This window comes from Centruroides vittatus, unplaced genomic scaffold, assembly GCF_030686945.1.
Source record: "Centruroides vittatus isolate TY-2023 unplaced genomic scaffold, ASM3068694v2 scaffold_1014, whole genome shotgun sequence".
NCBI classification, from domain to species: Eukaryota; Metazoa; Arthropoda; class Arachnida; order Scorpiones; family Buthidae; genus Centruroides; species Centruroides vittatus.
In genome coordinates, this window is record NW_027122665.1 from 587,559 (window position 1) to 608,692 (window position 21,134).

At 29.0% G+C, this 21,134-nt stretch overlaps 1 protein-coding gene across 1 annotated transcript in view; it reads left to right on the forward strand.

The window, feature by feature from the left end:
- The first annotated feature begins 1,505 nt into the window (after positions 1-1,505).
- Pdk1 (Phosphoinositide-dependent kinase 1) overlaps positions 1,506-21,134 on the forward strand; it is a 51,383-nt gene continuing 31,754 nt past the window's right edge. The window contains exon 1 of the mRNA XM_067283596.1: positions 1,506-1,702. Within this exon, the coding sequence (XP_067139697.1) occupies positions 1,679-1,702 (24 nt within the window). The 5' untranslated portion in view covers positions 1,506-1,678. The remainder of the gene's footprint in view (positions 1,703-21,134) is intronic.

The following is a 21,134-nucleotide window of genomic DNA, read 5'->3' on the forward strand; positions in this document are numbered from 1 at the left end:
AAACTGAATTATCGAAAATTGTTTTCTCGGTGCGTTCCAAGACTGCTTTCTGAGGATCACAAAACAAAAAGATTGGGCAGTGCTTCATCGTTTTGACTCGATACGATCATCCACACAGTCCAGACCTTGCACCCAGTGATTTTCACTTGTTTCAATACTTAAAGGAGTTCCTTGGTGGTCAACATTTCAACGACGAAGGAGAAGTGAAAACTGAAGTCGTGGATTGGGCTTCTTGACAGGCGGCAGATTTCTTTGAAGTCGGAATTCAAAAAATTGTTGAGCGGTATGACAAATGTCTAAACAAAATGGAAATTATGTAGAAAAGTAGATAAAAGTATGTAGAATATAGAAAAAAATATATTTTAACGATATTTACAGTATTTTTCTTCTTATTAAAAAACGGACCTTATTTAAAAAATAGCCCTCGTACAGTTATAATCGAAGGAGAAAAGAAACCAATTTTTAACATTTTTCGATAATGCCTTCAAAGTATTGGGTTTTAGCAAAAGTTTTTAAAGAAACGTTATTTATATATTACTGTTTAAAAATTTTACTTAATCATCACGAATTACATCTAGATTATAAAAATCTCCTACAATAGGTAACCTCACAAGTAAATACGATCAGAAAATGTTTGCTTTTCTATAGAAATTTTTTCTTCGACAGCTTATTGAAGAAGTCGGTCGCATGATCGAGTGAGTAAGGTGGCAGCATACTGCTGTGGGGACCCGGGTTCGAATCCGAATGGGTTGATAAACCTAGGCGTTTTCGGGAGTGGTCAGTTTGAATCCGTCTCTCATCACCCGGGCGTTGTGAACTTGGCCTAATCCATAATGGGCTTGCCAAAAAAGGTTCTGAAAGGTTAGTTCACACTGAGATAATAGTGAAAGCAAATGAGGAATGCGAAAAGCGATTGCAAATTTTAAGCAGCCAATCATTTTCTAAGCGAGAGAAAATGTCATCTCGAAAAATAAAATGGCCGCTTCCGATATTCCGTCGTTAGCCGTGTTTGTTTATTTATCGAGAAAGAAAGATATGTCAAAAAGAAAACGATACTGGGTTAGAGGAATATTAAAAATCCGTAATTACAACATATACTTTATTGCGTGAGAAAGTTTCTGTAGCCATTTTGAAAACAACAAGAACCACGTGTCAACTAATGGGAATACAATTGGTGGCGAAATTTTTTCGCTAGCGAATGAGCTCGACAGTTCCGAACTTCGAAGCGATTCGCGAAATGGTAAAATTCGCGAGAAATGGTAAACCAAATCTATAATGGATACGATTAAAAAAAAAAAAGGGCCCTGTTTGTACCCCACAGAGGTTAGAATCAAAAATGCAAAATATATGTAAGACGAAATTATTTTAAAATAACATTACACAATACTAATACTACTATACAAGATATAAATAATATTATGTATTTAAGAAATAAAATTTAAAAATTTCTCAATAAATTAGTCAAAATTATTACCACGTGTGGTCACTTACTTACTTCCGTTCTCGTAATTCACTTCCGGCTTTCCCGCTGACGAGAAAAACAAGTCTCGTCTTCGTTGACTCAAAACAGTGTTTCGAATTTTTTTTATTTTTTATTTTTTTTATTTTTTCATTCGATGGCGGTACCTTCGTCAATAAAACGAATAAGATATATATTTTAAATCCATTATTACAAAAGATGTCTACCATGAAAGGCGAAGTTGTAAGTAATTAATAATTATTGTTAAGATGTTACTCTCGTCTGGTTTGTAATTTCCGTCTGAAGATTTTTAGGCCTAATGTTTGACTTTTATCCTTATAAAAATATAATAAGAACGTTGAGTAAGTGTGTAATTATTCAAATTTCAATTTATAATTATGCGTAAATGAAAGATTTCAATGCGAATTATATCCCGTACAAAGCCGATAATTGCATTAGAACGTTGGATTAATTTCAAAAAAACCGTTTAATTACAGTTTAACATTTATAACTGAATTAAACCTTTAAAAGACCTTAAAAAATTAATTGGATGTTTTCAATTTAAAATGGTAATGAATAATCGATGATTAAATACAATCATTGTGTAAAATTTGGTAGAAGTTATTTTCGTATATACACATAAATAAATGAATGACCTAAGGTCAGTGGTGCATTATCCTATGGGCAGAAAGTTTATAAACGATTGGTTTGGGGCCCCCACCAACAGGGGGCCCCAAACCTATCGTTGGCTGCGTTCGGCAGACTCGGCAGTTCCGTAGCCGTTGAGTATTTTTCTGCCAAACGCCCTCTACGGGAGCGCTCTTTCGGAATGTGTTTGGTGTTTTGACATCGCATTTGGTAGCATCTTTCGTTTACTCTGCCTATTGCTACCCGAAACTTACCAATGAGGCTTTTTGTTCCGATGCAACGTCGCTCCTCGTTTGGCAGATCCAGGTTGCTATGTAATAGTTACCTATTTGCTCGGTTACAACTGTTGATTCTGCTGAATGCAGCCATTTATAGACTCGTTACTGTTGTAAGAACCCCGAAATTTAAATTTGGATTATATCTGGTGACTCTAGATTGCCAGTTTGGCACAGAGGTCGCGTTAAAAAATGGGAGAAGATACTGGGAGAAAAATTCTCCAAAGAAAAATGTTTGAAGTCGATGCTGTACCTGGAATCCCCTTAATTTAAATGTCTAGTCCCTGTGAAGCTATAATGCCACTTTTCATATACATGTAGATAAATAAATGTATGAGCTAAGATTAACTTATACCATTTTGATTATCTCCAAACAGAATAAGATGTAAATATATCACCAATGTATAGTAAAAATATTACAAATAGAAGTTTGAAGCAATTAAGTGAATATTTTGTATGAATGTATGCAAATGGCACCTAATAAAGACAAAAATAAGAGAAATTATTTAATTTGAAAATGATTCAAATTGATGTTACTTAATGCTGCTTAATTATAATTATATTAAATTCAATTTACAATAGAATTTGTCTTAAAAATCTCTAAAAGAAGATGGTACAAGAAAATATTTTGCATACTGAGATAATTATGAATGATAAATGATTGGTGATTAATCTGACTCATCTAATAAATCAAAACCATAACCAAATATATATTTATTATTATATCTTAAATTATTAGTGATATTTTACTGATATATGTGTGTGATCACATCATATTTTAATTCATGTCTTGTAAATTATACTAATATTTTACATGGGTCACATGCAACAGTATCTAATAAGGACAAAAATAAGAAAAAATTAGTCATTCAGGTACTTTTACATTTGTAATGGATTCAAATTGATGTTACTTGATATAATTTAATTAAAATCATATTACATTTAATTCACAACAGAATTAATTTAAAAAAAAAGCTAAAACCAATGATAAAATGTCCAATATGCTATTATGATACATAATGATTGAGAACGTATTTCTAATCAGAAATGGTAAAGCTTAATTAATAAACCAAAACTATTTCATAATGTAAAATTAAGGCATATATGAATTTTATCTAATAATAATTTATTTGTTTATACTTTAACCTATTAATAATTCAAATTACTTGCGAAATCTTACTGAATAGTTTTGATCATATCATATATAAACATATATATTCTAATCCATATGTCTTGTCAACTACATGACTATTTTATATGAAACTTGTGTTATTTTTATCCTTGTCAGATGTACAAGGATAAAAATAACAAAAAATTAGTCATTCAGGTATTATTACATTTGAAACTGATTTCAAAACTGAATATTTTATTTTGTGATAAAATACATTATTTATTTATAATAATGTAATTCATTTAATAATTAAATTATAATGTTTTCACTGGAACACTGAAAATTTTCTATGTAGTTCTTATAGTCAAGAAACAGAGAAGAAAATTATAAAAGTTTAATAAATTTCATAATAATAAACATTAGTTACAGTAAAATTTAAAGTTTTTTTAAATACTATTTTTATGCTGAAGAAACTAAAATGTTCATAGTTGATAACAGCTTTACTGTGTTGTACGCTGTTTTATTGTGTTGAATTTTGAAATAAAACTTCAGATTTGAGAACTTACAGACAGTTTTGGTGAAGTTAATCGTAAAAACTGGGAACATTACTGCATTTTTGTGTAATAATCAAATAATCTGCTTGCAGTAATTGGCAAGAAATTTTAATTTTGATTCTTTCATTTTACATTAAATCACAAAAGACTATATTATATTAAACTGATATATTATTTAATTTCAGTGTTGATAAAAATGTTCTGTTATACATATTCAACTTCATTTGTATTTAAAGAACTGAATATTATTAATAAATTAAATAATGTACAATTGAATTATTTTATATTCAGACTCTGAAATATATTTTAAATTTTTTTGTACTGTATAACGTCTAAAATGTATTCATAGTACAAAAAAGTCATCACGTTTTGACCCTGTGTTACATTATATTGTCTCAAATGCTAATAAGTATTATTCTAAATTCTGTATTGCAGTAAATGGTTGTGTAAGAATATCAAAATTCATGCTAATTATTTGTTTTTATAATGCTGAATGTTTAACTATCCTATTTTTTTAAGTAAATCCTTTTAGAAGTATTTGCATATCATACCATATATTTTAAAATTAATTCTGCATACTTTTTTTCGTGGCTTTGCACTCTTTCAATTTGCTTATAGTAGTGTAGTACATTTTCAGAACATCTATGGCCCTAACTGAAAAGTATGTGTGTTTCCAGTATTATATGTAACTTAGACACTAAAGGGAGACGTTAGGTGCCATTTCTTATATAAGAGATGGCACCTAACGTAATCCTTCCCTCCCTCTAGTGCCAAATTGGTTACATAATTTATTTAGTAATTAGCCTTATCTAGCCCGATAGAATTTCGGCATTTGGTTGGTGTCTAGCTTATAATATATCGGGTCTAGCAAGGTTGTTTATTTACATGTAACTCTACTATTGCTTGATCTACATACATATTACAATTATGTTTAATAGTAATGTACTGATAATTTAGTAATGTGTAGAGATCACTAAGTGGAAAACACCTTAAACTCTTTTTTAATAAGTCAATAAAAATTATTGATAGCTTTTTGAAAGTTTCTTTACTATCTTTGCAAACTTCATAATTGTTTTGTTTTAATATATGGTTATTCAAATTGGAACATAGTTCAAAACAAAACACATGTGATTTTTTAAAACATTTTAACTACATAAATAAAATTGTATTAACTATAACAATGTAAAATTTTAACTATATCTTTATAGTTTAAAATGCTTTAAAAGGGTTATGTGCAATTTGTTCTGAACTATATTTCATTTTGAATGGCTAAGTATTAAAATGGGACAACAGTTTGAAGATAAAGTAAAGAAACTTTGAAAATGTTCATTGATAATTTTTATCTAACTATTAAAAAAAGTGAGTGTTTGCTGCAAATAAAGATACTTTGAGAAAAGAGGGTCCCTATATGTAGTTTGTTCAAGTTATGAATGATTTCTATTCCTAAGTCTGTCTTTAAGTCAACTTTATAGGTAATCAAAACATGTATGGTTAATAGTCTATCATCAGTTAGTCAAATTTATGTCAGTGTATAGTATATATTTTAATTTTCTAACCATATAAAACACAATCCACTTCCAAATACACTAAAACCCACTAAAACCTTTTAAACTCAATAACATTGTATGTAATAATAATAATAATGATGATGATGATAAACATTAATAATGAAGTTATAATGAAATGAAGCTTTCGTAAGTACAAGTTATCAATAAGTTGGGCATTTATAATTCAGTATTGTCTGTGTTCAGGAAAGGTTGTGCCTGTGGTTTGTTTTCTCTGTGAGTTTGTTTTCTTGAAAAAGAGCAAAGATAACATAATACTCTATAAAAGATAAATAGATAATAGTATATCTATATATCTTATGTTGTCTACATTGGAGTATCAAACTAAAAATTAATAAGTTTATAGCAAGGTCAACAGAAACCATTACAGATTGAAAATAAAATTAGACCAGGGACAGTACTGGTCATTGTCTCTCATCGAGAGACAATGTCTACATCACAAGCTGGTCATTGATTGACTAAATGTTTGTTTGTATCTCCAGAGATTATTGCTTCTTTCCGAACATGATTCTGGATGACTTTACTCTTGAAGATTCTCTTGTCTTGCAGAGACAAGTGGACATTTGTCTTTTGTCTGTAACTTTAATTTTGTTATATTCAGTATAGATGGCTGGATACCACTTGCACTATACAATCATACTAGAGAGTGTTTTTCTATCTTCAGAAAGAATATTTTGAGATGGAGATAACACTTTTGATTTATTTACTTTTTTTTCTATGCAGCAGTGCGGAAACACCACTGACTCCATCTTTTTTTAATGATTTTATATCAATTACTGAACCATTGAATATGCTGTTAATTTTATCTATTACTTCCAGTCATCTGTATCTCTAAGTATTTTTCAAAATATTTCCATCTAATTTCTGCTTAACTAAATACTCACACTTTTGTAATTAACTTAGGTTATTAAAATTTCTATTTGTTAAAAGACAATATTCCCTGAAACATTTTGACATTAAATTATGTAAAAACATTATAAAACAAAAATATATCTTTGTCAAAACTATATGCTTTATTTGAACCTCATACTTTCCTGACAATGTCATCTATAATTTTGTACTATGTTCAACACAGCACAGTTTCTTGATCTAGACCTAACACTTAAGAGGGGGGAAAAAACAGTGGTTCATGTGAAACCACCACCTTGTCCTCTGTATATTTCAGGTTGTTTAAATTATCTTTTTCAGTACATAATAGTGGCTTTTAAGGTTCTTATTGCAAGGGCACATGCATACTTCACTGATATCTGAGACACAATTTTGGACTCATCAAGTCCAGCATTGTGTCTCAGAGTTTGAGAAGCTGCCACTACACATAGATATACATATCACACTATTAGCAGTCTTACATTCACATAAATGCATGGTAAACTACCGAAAACAAGCATATCTCAAACCAGAAAGTTTACTGTGGTGATGTTTAACAAACTTTTTTATAACATGTAGTTATGCCTCAATACTGCTGATACCATACCATATCAATACTTTCCTTTGACACTGAGTATTTTTTGTACTGTACTTTACTTCAGGTATTGGATCTAATATTGTTACCTTTTTCATAGACAGGTAAGATCTGACTGAACTGGATTTTGTAGTTGAAACAGAAATGGAAGCTTACATTATTTTCAGTTAATTTAAACTTACATAAAAAAATATTAGTGACCAAAAATCAAATTTATTACATCATATTTCATTTGCAGAATCTGTATATGCTTAAGAGTTCAGATTATAATTTATAAATAAATATTTAGTTAAACATTGTGCAATACTTTTGTTTGTCAATCAATTTGGATCATCAGTTATGTTTAAAATTAGCTACAATTTGTATATACTTGTTTGCACTGATATTTGTAAAATTTGAACAAATAAAAAACTTTTAATGTGAAGACACTATTTTTGCCTCTTCACCAACAACTTCTTATCCCATGTATAGTAGTACTTACATAGCTCATTAGCAGGATTGTAGATCTGGGGCTTCTTTTGTTTGCATAAGACTTCATACAAGTATAAACTGAAATACTCATTGACACACTGACTTCTGAACCAGATAACCAGAGTTCACTTCCCCAGAGTAACCAACAAACTATTAATTTCTGCTCTGGGGCTCGCTTAGCTTCATTGTAATGAGTACAATACATTCTTATCAGTAAAAACAACTGGAAGGTGACATGACAGACTGAACAGTGATAGTCTGCAAGATTTCCAGTTTTGATACCCAATGCTGATACTGGCCAGTATTGATACTTTAAGATCGATACTGGTATCAATACCAGTAGTATCAGGACAGCCCTAATAACATGAATCAGTCACAAAAATTAAAGGAAGAAAGTTATTACATAAATGTAACCACATGATTAATCTCCTGTGGAATACAAAAGACCCAATGGATAAAAACATCACCCTCAGAATATATGAAATATACCTTTCACTTCAGGTAGTGAAAACTATGTGAGTAAATATATAGACTACACTTCATAAAATCTACCTAGTAGAATTATGGAACATAAATATAACATGAGGAAAGCAAATTGCACCGCAGCACTTGCCACTATCTTGAAGAACACCATATTTTAACAGGGCAAAGTTCTTCAGAATTGCCAGAAACCGAACTAAAGATAACATTGTAGAAAGTTAACCATATATAGGAATGTCAGGTACTGTATGTGCATCAATCATAAAGATGTACAATATCTTTCATCTGGTTGAAAGTACTGTACATCCTTTGAAATGCATAATTTCATTGTTGTTTGTAAATTTTTGTAGTCTTTTTGATTTTTGATAGCATTATTATTATTTTTTGTATTTATTTAATTTTATTCATTCTGTTTGTATTTTTATTTCTTATTTCATTTTATTACCATATATACTTATGTAAAAGTTGAATTTTTTTAGACCATTTTTTAAGGTCAAATATATGGGGTTGACTATTAACTAACATGGATGCTACTTTTAACGGGCTGAAATTCAAGCTATTGATAGATTCTAAAGTGCTGAATCAGTAGCAGAAGTTGAACTGATTTCTAAACAAATAAAAAACAAAACAGCAATGAATTACAGTAATAGTATCGATTTGGTACTGCTATAGAAAATGGACTCCATAGGAAGGCAAAATTTTAAAATTTTTATATTCACATAAAAATAAAATAATCAAGTGATTTTTTTAAAAGTAAAGATGCAGCTATTTGTTTTTTTAATAACACAGGGTATCCTTTCAGTTATGAAGCAATGTAGTAATTTATCATGCCAAGGGGATCAAAGTATGATTTTTAAAAATAGATTTAAATTCTAATCAGCTTCTATATTTCAGATGTAAAAGTTGCAGAAAAAAGCAATTCATTTTCTGTAACAGTTTAAAAAATATGAAACTGGAATTATATGAATTTTTATATTTAATTTTCATGTTTGTCCTGAATGAAAAAAATTTGGCAAATGTTGACCTGTTTTCCGTGAAATAATAGAGTTGCTTTTACATTGGGTCTATTAAAAATTCTAGATTTTTTTGGCCAAAAAATAGAGGGTCAACTTTCACATGGGATTGACTATTAATTGAGTATATATGGTATATGTGTATTTGTTGTATTTTATTGTATTGTGTGTAAATCAATAAGAAATAAAACTTTTATTTTTATTTCTTATTGATTTATTTTTCAACTGTTACTGTTTGCTCATTTCAAATTGTTGTTATTCTCTGTATTTAGTTTCATTTTTAAATTGGGCATTCTGTTTTGTATTTGCATCAATGTATCTTCATAATAGTTGCATGAACAGCTGAAACATTTGAAAAATAAAGAATACTAATGGTAAAAGCTTATTTGGAGAGTTTTGTTCAAATCTTGTAAACCAGTTTATGAATTGTAGTACAGTAAAATTTGTGAAAAATGGAACTTGAAAGTGAAACCTGCCTAAATAGAAGAAACTTTAGAATGGACATTGCCAAGTGTCTGTGTATCTAAACCTTATGGAGTTTATGAATCAACAAAAACTACCGTCACGGTTTCAAAATACGTTTCAAAATATGTCTAGAATGGAGTGATTTTCTGTTATATTTTGGTATAAATCAGAAACCTGTCCAACACAAATGGAACAGATTTTGGATACAGTAAATGTAATTTAACTCAAGTAAAGCAGAAAATTAAAATTCTGCTTGTAGACAAAATCATCTTCGTGTATAATAGTCATTGCAGAACATAAAAAACTATTCTGAAAACAGTTTTGAACCTTTTCAGAAAAATGAAAATCACATGATGAGGTACATACAGACATTAGGTCTTTGTTAATATTAGTCTTTGCTGGAATTAACCAAGTGTAGAATTACATTTAAGAATTAAAAAACTTTCAAGAAACATATGAGTTCTCGAGAATAAGGTAACACTAAGCTGACTGTTTGCCTTGTCTGGAGTAGTTAGTAACTGAATAATATAAAGTATTTGGGAACAAATTGATTAACATTGTTGGTAATTGAAGAGATTAAAGTTAACAATTAGAGTATTAATAATCCTTGAGAAGCCAGGTCACTGAATAACTTGGTTTTTGTATTACTGTAATATGATTAGAATTTCCCTAATGGCAGTGTTAGACATTTTTTTTAAAACTCTTTTTACTCTGCAGGTACAGTTGGCTTCTTTTGCCCACTGTGGGGGTTCAGAGGAAGTGATTGGATGGTGGGGGTCAGAACCTTCATATCTGGGATGGACTACTATTGAATAATTCCTGGAGAGTTGCTCTCCTAGGGAGTTGATCCAGGGGCCCCAGAGTGATAGGCTGATGTCTTAATTGTCTTGGCCTTCCAATGGTCTCGAGAGCGGGATACTAGTTTTTGATTTTTTGTGCTAGCTAGTTTGCATGTGAGTGCACACACCTGAGAACTAAGAACTCTCCGATTCGAATATTCAAATACCTATTGTAAGTTTTCAGAAACAACACAAACTTTATTGAATTGATTATTTCATACTTTTTGCATTCATATACTCTTATCTTAGGTTGGAATAATTTTGGATTAATTTAGATGAAAGCTAATATAAAATGTTTCTTACATATATAATAAAAGTGGTTTTACAATAAAAACAAACATAACTACATAACATTTATTTGGTATGGTTTAAAGATTAAAAAATATTAAAACCTATTCAAAACAGAAATCTTTCAATATGAAAAAATGTTCAGTGCTGTGTGTTTACTGTTTACATAGATTTCACAGTATTACTTTGAGAACATAGATATATTTTAAATTAATGTCTGAATTTGAAGTTTGATTTAAAAAAAAAAAAAAAGGTAAAACTTTATCAAAATCAACTCATTTTTATATCTCTTGATGATGTAATAGAATAATTTAGCCCTTTATGCTGTTAATGAATTATTTTCAAATATGATAACAAACATGGCTGTAAGTGGTAATTGATTTTTATGTGTATTTTGGTTTTGTGTTGTTTGTATTAAGCTTTATCTTAAGTTTTCATTATTGAAGAGCATTCTGAGAAATAACTAACTATACTTGTTAGAATTGATCTTATTTGACAGTAATGTATCATTTAATGGTTAGAATGTATGTATATTCAAAGAGGGATTTTTATAATTAAAATTACCTTATTAATTGTTCTGAAGTCAGATTGTAGTGGAATTACATTTTATCAATATATTTTATTATTTACAATTTTAATTTCTAAACATACATCTTTAATGTATGCTTGCAGTATTATATTAGTTAGACTGCTGTTGATTTATTTATTGAAGTATCCAATTACATAAACAAAAATAAGACTATAATATTAATTTACAAATCAAGAATATTTTACTAAAATATTATTAACATATTTTGTAATTTAACATTGTTATCTAAATAGCAGTAGTGTCATTTTCAATAAATATATAACATATAGAAAATATATTGATTTCTAATGAAATCAAGAAACGAGGATATCATTTCAAGAAAAGAAATAATAACATTATTATTTATTTTTAATTATTTCATATTAACTTTATTGATTATTATTGAAAAGGGCTTATTAATCTGTGTGGATTATTATAGTTTGAAACTACTTGTACAAAGAATTTGCTATCTTTATCTAGGATACAATATGATTTAGAATTTTCATACTGAATTTGATTTATAATGCTTAGAATACTTAAATATTTTCTGAAGTCATTAATTGAACCTGTTTGTTTATTCATCTATTGATTTTAAACTTACAACTGAACTTGCTCAAAATTATTTTATAGTTTATTCTATCAAATCATTCAAAGAACTATTGGCAGACTTTGTTTAATAAATAACTATATAAGGTGTTAAATAAGTAACTATATTTAATATTAAAGTCTTTATGATTATGAGTAAAGAAAAATTACTACTTATTAATTCATAATGTTAAATATAAGCTATAAAGAGTATTTATATTAATTACAAAAAATATTATGCTTAATAGTGAGAATGAAGTTCTAAAAATATTTTTTTTAGACTATAATCATATTTTGCATCATCTCTTGAATCTATTAGACATTTCGGTTTCAAATTTTTTTTTTACGACACACAAATACCTGCCAGTAAACCTTTTATAATTTAACAATAAAAGCTTATCTGTATGTTATATAACACAACTTTTATTTTCTCTTCTACTGACAGAAATAAAAAAAAGTGTTTTTTTATTTCTGGTAAAAGTAACATGTTACTTTATTTAGTTTTCAGTGGTTTTAAAATTCTAATAAAACAATAATAGGAATTTTTAAACAAGAATTGTTATTTCAAAGTTATTTTGAAATATTTTCTAAACAGTAACTTTTAAAATATTTTTAAGATTGTAATTTGTTTTTTACTAATTTACCATTTTTTGTACTTTTTTCTTGCTTATAATTTTAGCATTCGAATATTGTAATGTATAAAAGCTATTAATATTTGAAAGATCTATCATTTTAATATTTCTTAAATTTAGTGTTAGTGCTAGTTTCTTTTGTTCTTTTTCCATATTTTTTTCATAAAATTAGTTAAACAAAGAATAAACAAATATTATTATTTGATACATATTTTATAGAATTATATGGTGTATTATGATGGTAGTTTTTGTTGTTAATGCTTGTTTTTTGTTGAGACTATGATAGTAATCTTTGTTTGATTTCTAGATATTAAAGATATTATGATCTCAATATGTCAAAATATTTTTTTTTTATTTAAAAATATTGAATGAACAAATTTAAATAAAGTAAGTTGTCATCTGCTATGTTATGGAACAGAGTGGAGGGAAGCTAAGGAGTGACATAAAAATATTTCCAAGCCTGAGATGGACTCCACCTCTTTCTAATTAATGCAGTTATCTTTCCTTGATGATTTAAATATTTTCAGGATTTTAAGATTACTTCTATCCACACTTCCTCCCTCAGTCTACTTGTGACAGATAGGCTGTATTTTTGTTTCATATAAAAGTTAACATTTTAATTTTTCTATATACAGTGGAACCTCGCTTAACGAGCATAATTTGTTCCAAAATCTTACTCATAATTGAAAACATTCGTTAAGCGAAACTGTTTTTTTTCATATAAATTGATGCAAAATATGATAATGCATTCCATGCTGAAAAAATACTCAAATATTTTATGTATAACATTTATTCAAAGAAAATTATACAGTATACATTGTTAAGGAGCAAGAATCATCTTCATTATTTCTTCTAGTGCGGAATGGACTAACCTGAAATGCGAATTTGATTTGCAGAAAAAAAATCACAGATAATGTGTGTGATAAACATGCCAAACGATGTGCCAAATTCTTGGGCTATGTAAAGGCTATAATTAAATATTAGAAATTAATTAATTTGACTAGAGGTAATCTCATCCTAAATTTAATAATTATAAATAAATAATTTTTAATTTAGACATTTCTAAAACTTAATTTGGAATTTGTCATTAAATTTATTACGAGATGGCAGCATAACTGCCTATTTCTAGTCAATTATTATAAACGGACTATGGTTGTTGATGTTTATACGTAATTTGTGTGAACACAAGTTTGGAATAATATGTGATTACAAGTGACAGTAAGATGCTATCGGAACGAGTACTAAACACAGACTGATGGAACATGCACACAATCCGGGACTTCCTCTCTCCTCGTCACTCGTTATGCGAAACATTGCTTGTAAGTGAGTTGTTATTTTACAATTTGTTTTGCTCGTTATGCAAGGTTTCACTGTATATCATTATTTATTCATGTATTGTGCCTAGATTTTTAAAAATTTTTTGTATGTCTGTATATCTATATAATATAAACACCACAAAGACTGGATAATCATAAAATAAAATGCAAATTAAATCAAATTCCAGTAAGAAACACGCAGGATTTACTGATAAACATTTTCAATCTATCTGAAAATGATGATAGCTGAAAGCTGTTGAAAATGTTTATCTGTAAATCTTGCACATTTATTACTGGAATTTGGCTTAATTTGTGTTTTGTTCTTTATATATGTCTATATTTATTTTTGTATAATTCTAACCTTATAAGATACATTGCGTACTGAAATAATGTTTGAATATTTGAAATAGATGTTCTTTTTGAAATGTGTTTGGTTTTTGAATGTGTGTAAAATAGACTTTCTCTGGCTTGAATTTTACAGATTTGGTTGGAGAATGTTTCATTTTTGTTTTTTCCTTGGATAGTCTATGATGTTACTAGCCCAAAGAAAGCCTATCAATGAGGCCAAAAATGTTTGTGAAATAAATTTGTTTTCTAATGGAAGGGAAGATGAGGAGCTGAGCTGAAGTCAGCATTTTGTTTATCTATTCCACATTCCTGATTTTACAGTTTAAATCAAAAATCTGCATGTTTTTTATACACACAGGATAGTGATATAGTAGTAGTATGTTTGCAGCATGTTCTGGAGGCTTGGGAGATTCAGAAATGTCCTATTGAAATAGCTCTTCAAATGCATTGTTTCAGTGCTAGAAACGGTTAAAGTTTAGACTAGCTAGCTACTCCTCAAAATGCTACTCAGCAGTGGGAAAGCCTTAGTCTTGCTACTTTCTAGCTTCTTACCTTCTAAATGTTACATTTTTGCAAAAACATAAGATTGTTTGTGTTTCTTGGCTCTTTAGTATAGCACAGAAAATGAAGAGCAACAAGTTTGGGACTATTCTGCAGATTCTGCTAAGTACTGTACTGTACTTTAGAATAGCATCTTAAGGGGTAGCTAGTCTGAACTTTAAATCCTTTAGTGCTGAAACTTCATTTGAAAAGCTGTGTTTATAGGACATTTTTGGATCTCCTAGAAATCTAGAACAGTGTCTCTCAACTGCTGGTCTGTAGAAAAAGATTTGACTGTACTGATACTGGCCTAGTTTATTATGGATGACATTTCAGTAGTAATGTAGGTCTACTGTACATACTTTGTTACGTACAATAACTCTATAAGTGTAATAAATAAGCATAATTTAATCTTGTATAATCACTGGTCCATGATGAGAGAAAGGTTGAGAAACATTACTCTAGAACATGCTATAAAATATATCTATAAACATCTCAAAGCCTGATGTTTTTAATAAAAAGCCAATCACCATATTGAATCAGGCTACTTCACTACTATTATTAATAATTAAATTCTAAGTAATTTCGTACTAGAGTAATGCTTACCTCTAGTACCAAATTACTTGGAATTTAATTATTAATAGTAGTGGTAAAGTAGCCTGATTGAATACTGTGATTGTTTGGCTTATCTTGCTGTAAAACATTTCTACTTTCCTCATGAAACATTGTGTGTGCATGCATGCACATACATACACCTTTACATAATAAATATCTAGAATAATTAAAAAACAATACAATCTTTCAAAAAGTCATAACATTTTTATTTGTAATTGTCATACTTAAAAGCTGTTATTAAACATTTAAAATATTTCAAAGTGAATTTTGTATGATAATTGTCAGGTGACTCAACAGTGAATCCCTTTTACATAGTACAAAATAGCAATTAATTTATTTTGAGGTGTTGATTTGGCATTTTGACTGAGTTTTGGAAAAACAACTATTTTTATATAGGACTATAATTGACTTAAGAAGACATTAAATCAATTTTAATTTTAGTTGTTAGTCTTCAGCTGTTCATTAAATATTTTGATATAAAATATGCCAATACAATGGAAGTTTGATTCTTAAATAAATTTTATCTTATGTACATGAAAAATTTTAGTAGATGCAATCATTATTGAGTTATATTTAAAAGAATGAAACAGTCAAAACTATTTTGTTTCTTATTTTCATTCTGAGTTATTATCTGATCTTAATATAAAAGTGTATTACATTTTATTTTTGGCAAGTTTAATATAATTAGAAAGCAATCTTTGAAGTTTTCTGAGAAATTATTACCTCATATAAGGATTTTGTTGGCATTTATTAATATAAATGATTTTAGAAAGCATATAATCATTATATGATTATATACTATCATATTTTTTATATGCATGTGAGAAATTGTTCAGAATATTCACATAATTTAAGTTCTTGTTTGTAAACCTGTAACTTTCACAGATGCTTTCTTATTAAAACAGTAGATTTGAATTTTATTTTAAGTCAGTCTTTTTTAGATTTTTTTTTCAAGATTAATTAAATCTTGATCTTGAAAAACAAGTATGTAAATTCAAAAAGCAAGAAAACAAATCAAAAGTGCTGGATTATTTTCTGAATATTTTTACTTTAATGATTTAATAGTGATTAATGAGTTTATCATTAAATGGCGACATTGTCTTTTAATGATGAACTAGCTGGTATACCTGACAATGGAACAAATCAATGCAAAAACACACAAATAGATTTTATTTTATTAAGAGATGATCAAAAGAAAAACAATGAAACCTGTCAACATCACAATGAATTCAATTATTCGATGTATATAGTCTCCAAGTATAGTTTTCAAATTGGCTTGATATTTTTCTTAAGATAGCCCAAGCATCATATTTTACAGAAATTTTTCAATGGTTAAAAATTTTTCTCAAATGATTAAATAATTTTTGGTAGAACAATTTGTATACATGTTTATCAACAAATTTCAACAAAGCTCTGAAAAATTTTAAATTGCCAACCATTTTTTCAGTTTTTGCTTTTTTCTTCCACTTCAAATTATTTGTTGCCACTAGTTTTACCTATTAATTAATCCAGGTGCTGGTAGCCTTATCGGTTTGAAGTCAACAGCAAAATTAACATGTTAAGCTGTCACTTATAAATAGGAATAATTTTTTATGAATAATTCTGCATAACATATTTGATCACAATGCTTGAATGGTATTTTACATGTTCTGTCGTGGCAAAATTTTTATGCATTAGTCTACTAAAAAAGATCAAAATGAAAAAATGTCACCTCAAAAAATTTCCCTAATTTTCTGTAAGTCGATAAAAAATCCCCAATCTGGAAACACTAGGTAGCATTGCACGAAACTGCCTTTGGTTGTTGACATCGCTTCCTGCTTTTCTGTCCGAATCTGCCACGTGATGTAATGACTTCACTAAGTGTATGGTATATGGGACTTCCATCGTACAGGAGCTCAACATTCTGCTGTCTTGAAGTGTGCTTTGTAATTCAATTTCACACTGAACATCGAAATAAGAGGACTAGCACTTTTATCGCCACTTTAATAAAAATATTACCAGTTGGCAAATTAGGCACTATGCAGTGCAACTTCTGGTATATAACAAAAACTGGAATGTGAAATTTCAATAGTAACCCAGATGCTGGTGTGCACAGCTTTTAAAAAATCACTTTAATTGGATGATTGTTTACAAACCTATAAGAATAACTTTATTTCCTTATTTAATAATGTTATTTCTTGTTTCTATATTAATTTTAATTTTTGTTATGCATATTGTGATTTTGTTTTTGTTCATTCACATCTGGAACATTGTTTAAAAATTATAATGGTTCTATCTAGACTAAAGTTGTGAACTATGAATCAGTTCCACCAAAAGAAATGTTATAAAAATGGTTTAAAAATATGAAGCTAAAAATGAAGCTTGAAGATGACCATTAAATGATGGTCATGTGTTTCTTCAGTTAATTAAGGTAATTTGTTCTGGAATAAAAAAGTATATATACAAGGTCGGCCTGGCAGGTAGATGTTTCAATTTTAAGGACAGCAATGCATTATAGTACGCCTGGCACTACGTATATGAGGGACAAGTCATTGCTGACGCTCCGTGAGTGTGTATTATTCAAGTTTATACCAGTCTCACAATTAATAAGCTTGCATGGGACACCCTACATATTTATACATAGATGGCATGCTTTTGCAACTGTCGAATATGGTTAATAACCATATTCCAATTTTATTTTAAAATATAACATTTGAAATTGTTCGATACCAGACGTTCTAAGTTTGGAATTCCTTCTCAATTTAACCTGAAGCAGACCTTGAGTGAGGCTGAAAATATTTGTTTCACGAATTTTAAACATTACCGGGCATAAAGGATCGTCAAGTGTTCATAAAAAGGAGTGTTTAATTGTTGAACAGTCTGTAACAAAAATTTAAAGTGGTATATTTCAAGAGACAATCATTATATTTTCAAAAAACAACAAAAGTAGATTGGAAATAATAATAATAATTTTAAAATACTTTCAAAATATTCATGCATCTTTAGGTTTATGTCATAAGTGATAGACTAAATTAAATTTGGGTGAAAGGACACTAACCAATTAAATGGTAATGTTATCACAGCCAACTTTAGCCAGTTGCACATCATTATTTAGATCATGTATTCTTAATAATATTTTTATTAGTTCACTGTTTCCAAAATGTAAGTAATCAGATATGAAGTTAAATGTGTTGTTGTTTTTTAGTCTTCAGATAGTAATGTCACAGATTTGTTTGCTAAAATAAACTTGATCATTTGAAATAAATTTTTGCATTTTTGTGAATCTTTCTGTGAAATATGATGGAATATGTTTATAGAAAAGTGTATAATAAATAAAAAGAAAGATAAAGTTACCAAAAACGGTTGAGAGAAAAGGAGACAAAATTCGGCAACATAAATCTAAATACAAACATGTCTACAAAGGCCTCACACAGATACAATGTTGCCACAAACAAACAAACTTACAAAATTTCTGTTTTTTTATAAGATTTTATTGGTAATGTCTATGGTATAATCAGTGTCCAAGTCAGTCAGAAAAGTTTTGGCAGTTTTAATTTGTTTGCCTATTTAATCATTGAAATTATTGATAGATGACAAAATGTTTATTGCTTATTTTGGCATACCAGCAATATAAGATGGATAAGTTAACCTCAGAATTCAGCTTAATATTCTGATTTAGACCTTACTAGTCATATATTGACCTCAGATATATTGTAAGCTACCAATAGGCTAGAACTGAAATGTATATATGTAATGAGGTAGTGTATGGCAAAAGCATATAATAATACCATATACTTACATTGAGACATTAATCATAGTACCTTTCACTATAATATATATATTTGTATGTCAAGAATATCATACATCAAATAATTGCAAAAGGACATAAGTAAGAAACTAAATCCTCTAATACAGTGTTTCTCAAACTTTTTCGACGCGACCCCCCTTCTGCACTTAAAAATTTCAAAGGACCCCCGAAGAATGAGTATGTGTCGAAAAACATCCCGGAGGGAGGGGGTTAGGCTCGTATTTAAATATTTATATTCTTTTTATTATTTATATGTGCAATTTATTTAAGTAAAAATTAATTTTATATAGTTTTTATTTCTAAACATGAACCCATAGTAAATTTATAAAATATTTGAAAAAAATTGGTCTAGAATCAATTTTTTAGCGACCCCTCCCCAAATATTTTTCACGACCCCCACTTTGAGAATCACTGCTCTAATAGATGCTAGGTCTCCTATAAATGCTGGCTATTTAGTTGAAACTGTTGAACAGATGCTAGATGTTGTTAAATTCCTATGTGCAATTTGTAAAGCTTAAGAATGTTCTGTACATGCTATAGTAATTTTCCCATAGGAATCCTTGAAAAATGTTTTCCCATGACATTGGGGTGCAGCTGAGATATACTGTATATAATATGTGAGTAGGTACCTCTTCCTTTATTTTCTGTTTCAAACTCTTCATTTTACATAGATCAGTGAACTAGATGTTGATTGGAATGGCAACCAAGAGGTCTTACAGCATTGTCTTCAAACTGAATGCAATTATGTATACAAAAGAACATTCTGGAAAGGCAACAGCATGGAAATTCAAAGTGCATCCAAAGCAAATTCATAAGTGAAAAAGCAAGCAGGACACACTTACAGCTATTAAAAATAAGAATGAAGCAGAGGTTGGAAGGAGAAGATAAGTGAAAAATTAGAAGAAAAGTTTCTGCAATGGATCTGTGAATAGCAAAAGAAAAATAACTGTGTCTCCAGACAGGTGGTGATGGACAAGACAAGAAAGCTTCATCTAGTTAGATGAAAGCGATAAACAAAATGTGATGTTCGCAGCTAGCAGAAGATGGCTAGAAAAATTTATGAAATGTAACCACTTGTCCATGAGACAAAAGACATTGCTTGTGCAAAAACATCCTTGGGTACTACTTGATATGCTAGTGTCATTATAGTATAGTATACAATGACCATTTCCAATGTGTGAGAAGAAAAGTGCATCATTGAGTTGGAATTATAGCTGTGGATTAGACATCAGTATGTTGTAATATGCATGGAAGCACCACGATTGCAGCAACTGGTAGCAAGTTTGTTCCTACTGAGATACACAATCTCAATAGGAACAAACTTGCTACCAAGAAAGATCATTTTACTGTTGCTTTATCAGCAAAAAGTGATGGAACAAAATTGAAACCCTGATAGATACCAGATTTCTCTATGCCAGTGGTATTCAATCAATTTTCCGCGACCCCAAATGGGGTCGTGGAAAGCTACCTTAGGGTCGCACTGTTAAAATGTTTGAATACCATTGCTCTTTGCAAGAATAGATTTGATAGGAAATGTCTTCATAGGCACACCAAGCACTCACTTATGAAGAGGATGTTCAAATACCGATATGACATTGTCAATGGGAAGTGTTATTATATCATATGTATTTTAAATAAGAATTTTATTAAGAATGTCCTTATCAGGAGAAAAGATTAGAGATCTGGAAGCCTTGGGATTTTTAAGGCTAACAGTAATGGTAATTGTATTAATAACGAAGACGAGAAGCAGGTGTGCCAATTGATATACAATTCTACACTATTAAACTGTCTTCTAATCAAATAGCATGCATGTGTGCTACATTTTCATTGTTATGTTCAAATTTTGCTTTTTTCTTTGAACATTTCATTTTAGAATGATTCCTACCTGACAAAGGTCTTAGGGATAGACCTCTAAAACATTTACCTAGCTTTTAAATAATGTTGTTGAACTTACCTGAAGTTGTGATATATGTTCTTATGCTATATTTTATAACTATTCATGTATCAAATAATTTACATTTAGCAAATTGTTCATAGAACTGTTTACACAATAAATTTTTAATTTGTATTTAAATGGAGTGAATTACTTATTGCACTATTTTACCTTTGATTA